The sequence below is a fragment of the Chiloscyllium plagiosum genome, chromosome 34 (assembly GCF_004010195.1).
Source record: "Chiloscyllium plagiosum isolate BGI_BamShark_2017 chromosome 34, ASM401019v2, whole genome shotgun sequence".
NCBI lineage: Eukaryota > Metazoa > Chordata > Chondrichthyes > Orectolobiformes > Hemiscylliidae > Chiloscyllium > Chiloscyllium plagiosum.
The window spans coordinates 25,967,192-25,978,036 of NC_057743.1; the positions used below are offsets into that span (position 1 = coordinate 25,967,192).

General features: G+C 39.8%; 1 protein-coding gene across 3 annotated transcripts in view; it reads right to left on the reverse strand.

Annotated features, from left to right (window-relative positions):
- Window positions 1-30: 30 nt before the first annotated feature.
- The window catches only part of zbtb48 (zinc finger and BTB domain containing 48), a 23,691-nt gene continuing 12,876 nt past the window's right edge, over window positions 31-10,845 (reverse strand). For 2 of the 3 annotated variants that reach the window (XM_043675975.1, XM_043675976.1), the window contains 6 exons: window positions 7,373-7,527; window positions 5,689-5,825; window positions 4,427-4,591; window positions 3,688-3,776; window positions 2,291-2,564; window positions 31-490 (listed from right to left, as the gene is read on the reverse strand). In XM_043675975.1, coding sequence (XP_043531910.1) covers window positions 399-490; window positions 2,291-2,564; window positions 3,688-3,776; window positions 4,427-4,591; window positions 5,689-5,825; window positions 7,373-7,527 — 912 coding nt within the window. In that variant the 3' untranslated portion in view covers window positions 31-398. Of the gene's footprint in view, window positions 491-2,277; window positions 2,565-3,687; window positions 3,777-4,426; window positions 4,592-5,688; window positions 5,826-7,372; window positions 7,528-10,845 lie in introns of all 3 variants that reach the window. The other variant, XM_043675977.1, reaches the window with a different exon arrangement.

The following is a 10,845-nucleotide window of genomic DNA, read 5'->3' on the forward strand; positions in this document are numbered from 1 at the left end:
GAAGGAGTTAACTTGGTTTGTTTTAGTCAGAATAGTTTAATACTGACTTGATGTAGGGTTTGTCTATTAAAATTCTCCTTTTTGTCTAAGTGTGAGTGTGAAATAAACATGAAGCAGCTCCAACACCATTCCCGTTGAGAAAATATTTGCATTTATATTTGTACTTTTGTTCCATTATTTCTTAAGCATAGTGCCTTTTTATGGTTATCAAATGCAGCAGCTATTTTCCACACTGCAAGATCTAACTGCAAGCAACAACCTATTGTTTTTGTTGCCAGTTGAGTAAAATGTTGCTCACCACACGTTGATCATTCCTTGGTCATCTTTGAGTAATACCACATGATCGTTCGGAAGATAAAAATAACTCAGCCAGCATTTCTATTTATGTTGTCTGTCACTTATTTAGATGGGCTACAGTGATGTCCGATAGCTGTCTCTCCTTCCAATGAAGGTGAAATTTTGATTGAGGCTCTAGGAAGTTGCTTGTGACCTGTGGAATGGAGGGGAAATGGAGAAAGTTGTGTTTTTTTTTCCACATTGTGTTTGGACAGTATTTATTCTGACATGAAATTAATTTCCGACAGGGACGTACAAACTTTCATTCAAACACCCTGTAATTTCTGTCAAATAACATTGCTTGACAAATTTGCCATTAGTTCAATATCTCAATCTAGTTTTTTTTTGTTTTATTTGCTTTACCATTTGTGTATTCTGTTGTAGTTTGAAGGATTTTAAATCTTTGAACAAAAATGCTTATTAAATAACCTTTGAGGAGAAAGTGAGGACTGCAGATGCTGGAGATCAGAGCTGAAAATGTGTTACTGGAAAAGCACAGCAGGTCAGGCAGCATCCAAGGAACAGGAGAATCGACATTTCGGGCATAAGCCTTCCTGAAGAAGGGCTCATGTCCGAAACGTCGATTCTCCTATTCCTTGGATGCTGCCTGACCTGCTGTGCTTTTCCAGCAATATATTTTCAGCTCTAAATAACCTAATGCACCTGTTACATATATCCAGGACTTTTTTTGATTTCTTTTTTGGTTCTCCACTATGTATGATGATTTTGCTTTTGTCTTTAGTGTTTAATTCATTGCCAGCAATATTCATCTTAAAGTTCTATTCTTGCAATTTTTTTTTGTTTATAATCAAAAATAGCATCTATGGAGAGATGAGAATTAACTTCTACCAGACTTAAGGATATCCAAGATTTCATGTTTCTAATGCATTCTTTCTGCATTATTGTTTTGCAGGTTGAGTATGTGACCAGTGGATGGCAGTGACACCCACGAGGTCAGCATGGTTAAGCCATCTTAGCTGAATCTTGAGCAGTATCTCTGCAGTTGTTTGTTTTTTCTTTCATTGGCCTTGCCAGCAATGCCCACATCTGGAATTCCTCACCTGTCCCTAATTATTTTTGAACTGAAAGGCTTGCTAAGCCACTTAAGGGAAACAGATCAGTGTGTAAGCCAGAACAGGCAAGAACAAGATTGCTTGTCTTCATGGAGTACTTTTCCAGTGTAGACATTATCTGGGAATAAGAAGAAAAAGCTAACTTTCTCCATTGGTTGATGTCTTGTCCAACACAAGGATTCTTCATTGTAGATAGATTTCTCTTTGAAATGGTGCTGTAAGTACACTTGCACTTTCTGGTAATTATTGACAGATAACAAATACTGGTCTTACCTGTGACATCCACATCCCATTAAAAATTTTTAAAGGTAATTAACACACTGCAATTTGTGGGATCTTGTTGTGCACATTGGATGATTCAAATTAAATCACTGTTGAAAGGAAGCAAATATTTGAAGTGCTTTGGAATGTCCTGAAGACATGAAAGGCACTTTTTGAAAATTCAAATTTGTCTTTTCACAAAACAATATTGCATGATTTGCTAAATGAGCAATTATGTGCACTTTGAAATGCTGGTTGAACAGGGGCTAGGGGTGAGGACAAGAAAGAACACCCCTGCTTGTCTTCAAATAATGACACAGTATTCTGAAAATCCCTGAGTGTCTGAGTTAATGTTTCATCTGATAAATGGTACTTTGAAAAGGCAGTACTCCCTCTTTACTGTGCAAGTCTGGGTGACATACTGAATTGTGGGGGTGAGTGGACAAAATGTAAAGGGAAGATTGTGTTGATCAGTGACTACTTAGAAACTCCATTTTATTTTACATATTTTACAAAGTAAGAGTCAGTTATTTGTTTTGAGGTTCTGACCCCATCTTCAGGCAATAAGTTCTTTTATATCTTGACTATGGTGACCTCTTCAACATACATGTCTGTCATACCAATGGCCAGCTCCACATTCTCTTGTAATTGGTAACTTCCGATGCCTGTCAACCTATGAGGTAAAAGTTCTGGAGTTTCTGTGCACGGATTAGTCTTTATGGCTGTGGTGGATAGGACCTGGTCTGATAGGCTGGTCGTGCATGTTTCTGTGTTTGTGTCACTCTCTGCACCTTCCTCTTTCTCATCAGTGATGATCAGGTTGCGTAACCTTCGCTGACGGGGGTTGTAGTTTTCTACCCGTCCATGAATCTCCATGTGTCGCCTCAAGTGAGCCTGCATTTGAACAAAACACATCAGTGCTGAGTAGAGTGTCAACAGAAATTTGCTTTTACTTAAAAAGATTCTAAGAGTCTCACAGTAGTGTTTCTATACAAAGGCTGTCATACAGCTGCATAAGGAGATATTAGGGCAATTGACCAAAAGCTTGATTAAAGTGGTAGGTTTTGAAGGAGCATTTCACAGGATGGAGACATTTAGACAGGGAATGCCACAGATTTGTTCCAATACAGCTGAAGGCTCCATTGCCAACAATGAGACCAAGTAACTTGGAAACTGACAAAGGTTGGACTGGATAACATAAAGTTCTGAGCATTGTAGAACTGGAAAGTATTCAAGCTGGGGAAATGGATGGATTTAAACACTATATTGTGAGTGGTCCGACTCTGCCTTAGACAGAATTAGTAGCTGTGAAGCATTATGAGAGGCAGGAGCTGAAGTTAAGTGGCTTGTTAGGAATATCAAAGCCACAGAAGGACAACCATAACTGGCAATTAAAAACACAGGAATTCTGATAAAGGTGCTGCCCTAAAATAATAAGACCATAAGACATAGGAGTGGAAGTAAGGCCATTCGGCCCATCAAGTCCACTCCGCCATTCAATCATGGATAATCTTATTTTCTGAGACCTGGTCTGCCTGCCTTCCTGTTTAGCATTTTTAAAAATCTATGATTGGGGGGAAAAAAAGACATTCTTCTGTCACATTCATCATAACTAGTCATTTTAAAGTTGCTGCTTGGTGACTCCTTATTGTGAGCTGTTCTATAGGGGTCCTGAGATTTATAAGTTGTCGAACAAAGAAAGGCTGTTCAACTTAATTAGACCTTGCTGGTGTTTGTGTTTCACGTGAGCTGACTCCTGTCCCATATCACAACCTATCAGCAAAATCTTCTCCTTTTTTGATCTAGATTTTCCATAAATTACTCTTGTCATTCACAACTCCCTATGGTTAGTCATTGTAGTTTGCAGATTTATTTGACTGGCAGTACTCCTCTCTTTCCCTCAATACCTCAACCTCTAGCTGATCCCAGTATTGGGAGAATTCAGTAATACTTGCAGAGCTAAAATGCAAATTTCATAGTTTAAAAAAAAAATTGATCAATAGATGAAGGGTCTCACCTGTCGAGTGAATTTATAGCCACATTCACTGCACTCAAATTTCCTCACCCCTTTGTGTCTCCCCACATGTACACGCAACTGATCAATGGCTGAAATGAAGGAACAGATCAATTATAGTTACAATTAGTGACTGCATTGACCCATATGCTGTCTTCCCAATTCCCCAAATGTTCACCACCATTCCCACTCCCCACCCTGGCTACATCCTCCCTCGAAGTGGGGTGACTTTGCTTCAGGTAGAGTTCTACAGAAGCCAGGTACGCTCCTGTATAGCAGGTTGTTCTTGGACTTGTTCAGTTCTGCTTTATTTTGTGTTCTTCGAAGTATCAGCTCCACTTTCCTGTCCACTTCTCATATCCCTTAATTCCCTGAGAGACCAAAAATCTATCCATCCCAAACTGAACCGAATTGGAAGGTGAGTTTGAGTGTGAGGCTGAGGAAGCAGTGGCTGGGAGACTGTTTTACAGCTGTTCCTCCTGCAACATTCAAAAGTGCAGGTTTCAGCAAGAATCACTTGTCCGCAACTGTGGGAGAGTTTGTCAAGTTGATGGGGGTAAGAAAAGAAATGCAGAAAAAAAAACTAGCCACCCGGTTTGCAAATCTAAACAGTGTGATAGTATTAATACCAGCCACTCTGTATTCAAGGTTATTTCCACTGCTGGAGTGAAATTATTAGAGCTCATTAGGAAAGGCTGGAGAAATAAAATATTGCCGTACCACGTTGTATATGAAACATTACCTTTAAAGGTTTTGCCACAGATATCGCAGTAATGTGGCCGCCCTTCCTGATGCTTGCTGGCCATGTGACGATGGAGAGGACCCCTCTCTGTAAAGGTCTGGCTACAGACCTGACAGCTGAATGGCCGTTCACCTGTATGAGTCCTGTTGTGTTTGTCCAAGCTTGCTGGAATAAAAATGAAAATAGAGCCTGAAGATATACCTATCTCATGCTTTACCCATCAGCTGCATGACTGAGCTGAGTGTTTTCTGCTCAATGCTGGCCAGTGAAATCAAACTCCATAACTATCACTTCACCTTCGGCAAAGCCCTCCTTTTCAGGCAACAACCTGACAAAATCAGTCAATTTCACCTTCTGTCCTGCTTTTAAAATTTAATCTGTTGGTTTAATCTTATTCATTATCTATGTGTGCATTGGTGGCAAAACTGACACTTATTAGCCATCACTAGTTGCCCTGAGACAGTGGAGATGAGACTTCTTTTTGAACCACTTCAGAGGGCAGTTAAAAGACAAACGTGGGGGAGTGGAATCACATTGCCACAACTGGATAGACCATGTCTGTCTGTAGTTTGACTCTCTGTCAATCTCACTGTTGTTTTGTCACATGTTTTCATACTGCTTTTGATCTTCACTTTTTTGCTCACCTGCTTGTGTGTAATCTGTGGAATTCTTTTCCACAGCAGAGAGTTTTTGAATGTATTCAAAGCTGTATCTATTCTCACTCGAGGAGAGAGTCCAGGATTGAGGAACACAGGTGTTGAGATCACTATCAAATCAACTGTAATTTTATTGAATATTTGAGTGGACTCTGGGCTGAATGGCATACTCCTGCTTATTCTTGAATAAAGGAGATTACTGGAGCTCAGATTTTAAAATTATGATTGACACCTTCATGGTTATTTTTACCAATATCAGCTAATATTATTAGCTGTACTGTGGACGGTGTTACTACCCTGTCTAGAGTGCATCAGCAGAGGGTTGCTGGATAACTAGTTGTCTACATTTCTCTCCCAATCCCAGGAATATTAGCCAACTCCAGAAAACTGTCTCCCACCCCCACATGTGGTCCCCAATGCTGAACAGAGGCCAGAAAACGCTGCACAGGTTTGGGCATGGCTACACTGTATGGTATTAGTGCAAAACCAGTTGATCAGTTTGCCATCGCTATCATTGCTAAGAGAAATTTGCATAGGTCCCTCTGTTAGGGAGTTGTAAATAATCAAATGGCCAAGCTCCATTTGAATCAGGAGGCAACTGCTCACCTTGAATCCTGAACGTTTTCCCACATAAATGGCACTGGAAGGGCTTCTCGCCCGTGTGTGTCCGTCGATGGACGTTCAGATTCCCCTTCTGTGTGAATCCTCTGTTGCAGAATTCACAAATATAGGGCCGCTCATTCCTAAAACAGAGGTACAAAAGTGAACGTCACTCCTGTTCCCACCCCACATTAAATGTTCTTTCCAATCTGAACCAATATCACCAGAACAGACTCTGGTCATGTTGCTGTTTGTGGGAGTTTGCTGTGCAAATTAACTGCCATCTTTCTAACTAAAATGGTGACAAAAATTATTTGAGGGCCATAAATCACTTTCAGAAGTTCTCTGTTTTTGAAAGGCAACTTTTTTTTTCCTTTTTAAATGAGATTGGTCAATATTGTGCCTCAACAGGAAAGTCACCACATGTATTGATATCTCAAAGATTATTACAGTACGAGAGAGGTGCCCTATATAAATAGCATCCTTAACACAAATTTACCCATTTCTCAAATAACTGTTTCTGTACTTAAACAAAAAAACACTTCAATATAAAGGGAGGGAACTGATCCTCTATTTGGGAAGATGAAATGAAGGAACTAAGCCCTTCAATTCCACCAGTAACAATTCATAGAAAGTTGCAGCAATTTGGCCCATCACTTTGAAATATGTGTCCAGTTAGTTCCAAATCCTTGCTGCTTCCTTATAGGTATGCATTCTCTTTTGAAAGTTTTTATTTAATCTGTTTCCAACATCCTTTCAGGAAATGTATTCCATGGAAAGAAATCTCATCTCCCATCTGCTTCTTTTGTCAATTATCTTAAAGCCAAATTATATGTTTTAAGAACTTTGTCAAAATGTTTAACTATATTCTGGCAATTCTATGTAACTCTGTCAGCATTAATCATTGCAATGTCTTTGTCAGCGATACTGTGTTCCAGACACACTCCTCTATCGAAGCACCAATTCCTCAAACAGAAATTGAAATATCAGTCTCTTGAAAAATCTCAAATATTGTTTTCAAAAGGGAATTGAATTACCATCAAAAATATCAAACTAAGGAATGCAGATATTGTCTGAACCTATTGACCATTTGGTTTATGACTGCTGCTCCATCATATGCAATAGAGATTCTAGCAGTATGGGTGCAGCAGATTAGACTGTACTTCTCCACAGGCTATGCAACAGGGATATCAGCCAGTTACTTGATTTTGGGGTGAGTGAGTTAGACTGCATGTGAATGAGTAAGCACAGTCATAACTCATCCAAACTTGTTTGTTTGAACACAAAGCAACTAATTTGAACTGCGTGGAAGTAAGTTTGCATTTGGAAAAGGCCATTTTGTTCACATTCTTTCCTTCCATAATCCATTCATAATTATTTTGATACTGGATTTCCCCAAAGCTAAGATCTCTGCACTCTTATCTCCAACTGCCCTATAATGTTCACCCTCCCTCTATCCCTCCTCTTCAAATGACCCAATTTCAATTAAGAGATTAGCTTTGGTAGTTTGTGACAATTCCGATTGAATAAACTATGAATTTCTCTGTACATGTGGATTTTAACACTAAACATTCTTCATTTTGATTTTTAATCGTTGCCAAAACAAAAGGAGTTGTGCTTGCACTACGTGTGTGCAATGTGCCCTTCTGTTACTGCCTCAGTACATTAAGGAGAATGCTCAGGAATGTACCTGTGCTTGGATTTTATGTGCAACTGCAGACCATGACGAGTGGAAGCTCTGTGACCACATTCCTCGCACACAAACAGCTTCTCCCTCTGGTGCCTGGACAGTTCATGCACATGCAGGTCACTGCGAGTAAGGAAACATTTGGAGCAAGTGGAGCACTGCGAACAAGAAACATGCTACACGTTAATTGTTTTAAGAGGATAAGATACAACAGCAGAAGCAGGCCTGATCAATGATTTGATGAGATTGTGGCTAATCTGATAATCCTCAAACTCTACACTCCTGCCTTTTCCCCATAACCTTTACCAATTTTAAAAAATATGTCCTGAAACAACCTCCTGTACCTTCTCTAGACCATGTTTTTCTTTGATCAATTTTGGCCCTCTGATCTCAGTATTCTCGGTGTTGTCTGAACAGTGCCTTGTATCATTTTAGTATCTTTACACAATATCCCCTTGAATAATGGCAACATTCCACTTGCCTCCCTATTACCCACTGAACTTGTATGCTAGCCTTTTGTGATGCATGAGAAACTAAAATCCACAGTACTGCAGCTTTCTGCAATCTTTCTCCATTTAAATGATGTTCAGCCCCTCGATTCTTAAGGATCTCACATTTTCCCACATGATATTCCATCTGCCAAGTTTTTGCTCACTCAGATAGTCTGACTATGTTAGTCTGTAGAATCTGTGTCACCCTCACCACTTACTTTCCCACATATTTTTACGTCATCTATAAACTTAGCTATTGTATGTTCACATTCCTCATCCAATTCACTAATACATATTTAAATAATTGTGACCCCAGTGCTAATCTCTGACACTCTACTAGTTGGAGTTGCCATCCTGAAAATGTCACCCTGAACCAACTCTGTCTTCTATTGGTTAGCTAATTCTCTGTCCATGTTGATATACTACCTCCAATATCATGGGCTATGATGTTTATTAGGAGATCGGCATCCAGTACCTTATCAAATGCCGCCTTAATTATGTTTCATTCACTATATCCCCTTTACCTTGCACATTATCTCCTTAAAGAATTCTAATAAATATGTCACATGATTTTCCCCTTTGTGAAGCCATGCTGACTCTGCTTTATCATATTGTGTACTGCTAACTGTTCTGCTATCACATCCTTTATAACAGACATTAACATTTTTCCAATAACAGACATTTCACTGATGAGCCTATCGTTTCCGGTTTTGTTTGTTTCCTTTTATGAATAGGGATGTTACATTGGCAGTGTTCCAATCCTTAGGGGTCTTTTCCAAAATCTAAGGATTCTTGGAAGATCACTGGTCCATCCACTAACTCTTTAGCTAATTTCAGAAGATTGACAGGAGATCTAATTGAGGTATATAAGATGCTAAAAGGGACTGACAATGTCAAAATAGAGAAGATGTGATTTGGAGATGCCGGTGTTGGACTGGGGTGTACAAAGTTAAAAATCACACAATACCAGGTTATAGTCCAACAGGTTTAATTGGAAGCACACTAGCTTTCGGAGCGATGCTCCTTCATCAGGTGATAATGGAGGGCTCAATCGTAACACAGAATTTATAGCAAAAATTCTTGCCTTTTTTTACATATCCTCATTATCTCCTGATTTTTCTTATTTCCACCAAATAGTTACTGTTAGAAGGCGGAAAGACTACCCCTGCCGGTATCATTTTCCCCTTTCTCTTAATTACTTCCACCTGTACGGATTCTACGTCCTCTGATCTAAGATCATTTCTTGCTATTGTACCTCTTCCCTCCCATACTAACAATGGTACACCACTACCCTTTCTTTCCTGACTATCCTTTTGAGAAGTCAATACTCATGAATATTTAGTTCCCAGCTTTGATCTCCTCCTAATCATATCTTAATAGCTATTACAAAGATTGTACCCATTAACCTCTATTTGTGCCATTAATTTATTTATTTTCCTCTGAATACTGAACGTTTAAGTAAAGAGCCTTTTGTTTTTGGCTTTACCTCCCTTTAACCCTAATCACTGTTTTTATTCTACCTTTATAAATACTGCCCCTTCCTGTCCTACACTGGCTGTTGTTATCAAAGTAGCTGCCCTGTAATTCTGCTATATCCTGTATTTGTTAGCCTATATTTTCCCCCTTCCCAAACCCCCCCACCCCCCTCAATTAGTTTAAAATTCCTCTGCAACTCTAGTTAATTGATTCAAAGGACACTGGTCTCTGCATGGTTTAAGAGGAAGCTGTCCCACTGCAACTGCTTGCTTCTAGCCCAGTACCCCATGAAATGAAACCCATTCTACTGGTCCAATCTTTGAATCATGTATTTAACTCCTTGACTTAATTTGTCCTATGCCAGACTGCCTGTGCCTTAGGTAGAATTCTAGAGATTATTACCTTTGAAAGCTCTGGTTTTTAATTTAGCTCCTAACTATTCAAAATCTTTTCAGAATAATCTCCTTAATAGGACTAGAAATGTCGCTGATAACAATGTGGATGATGACAACTGTAATCCCTCTCATCCCACACTACATTCTTCTCTAGCCTTGAGGAGATGTCCTTAACCCTGGCACCAAGCAGGCAATACATGCTTCGGGACTCCTGCTCACGGCTGCAAGAACTGTATCTAACTCCCTAATTAAACTAAATAAAAACTTAAAGAACTGCGGATGCTGTAAATCAGAAACAAAACAGAAGTTTCTGGAAGGGCACAGCAGGTCTGGCAGCATTTGTGAAGAGAGGCAGGAGTTGGCATTTCTAGTGACCCCTCCTTCAAACTAATTGTTTCTGGGAGGGTGTCGGTTTATGTACAGACTATGTGGTGGGGGGTAAACTTAAGGTCAAGGTGAGAGGTGAGGATAGAGCCAAAAGAGAGACAAGAACAGTTGGTCAGACAAAGGAGTGAATAATGATCTGGTGAGGAGAGTGAATAGCTGTTAATGAATTCTGTTAGTGGCTAACAATGGGCAGTGTGTAATGGCAGACAATGTGGTAACAAGGCTTGGTGTGTGGGGATTGGGAGAGTTGAGGCCCTAAAATTATTGAATTCAGTATAGAGTTCAGAGGGCTGCAAGGTCCCTAAATGGAAAATGAGGTCTTGTTCTTCCAGCTTACGCTGAGCTTCACTGGAATATTTGCAGCGAGCCTGACACAGATGTTGGCCAGGGAACAGAGTGATATGTTAAAATGGCAGGCAACATGTCGACAACTCTTTCTTGGGTTCAATGTTGAAGGATGGGACAACGATATGGCTAGGAGTGTGAATGTTAGCTTCCAGTTGCCTGCCATTTTCTCACACTCACAACCCCCAACCCAGACAGACACACACACATACACACAGACAAAGACCCACATGCACACATATATTTTGTGGGGTGAATTTGTACTTGCAGGGTTACATTGTACTTTGCTCAAAAACTACATGCATTCATGTAGAACTCCGTTATCTCACTTTTTAGATTAGAATCAATCTAAACATCATGGCATAGACAGAGAACACAGGGG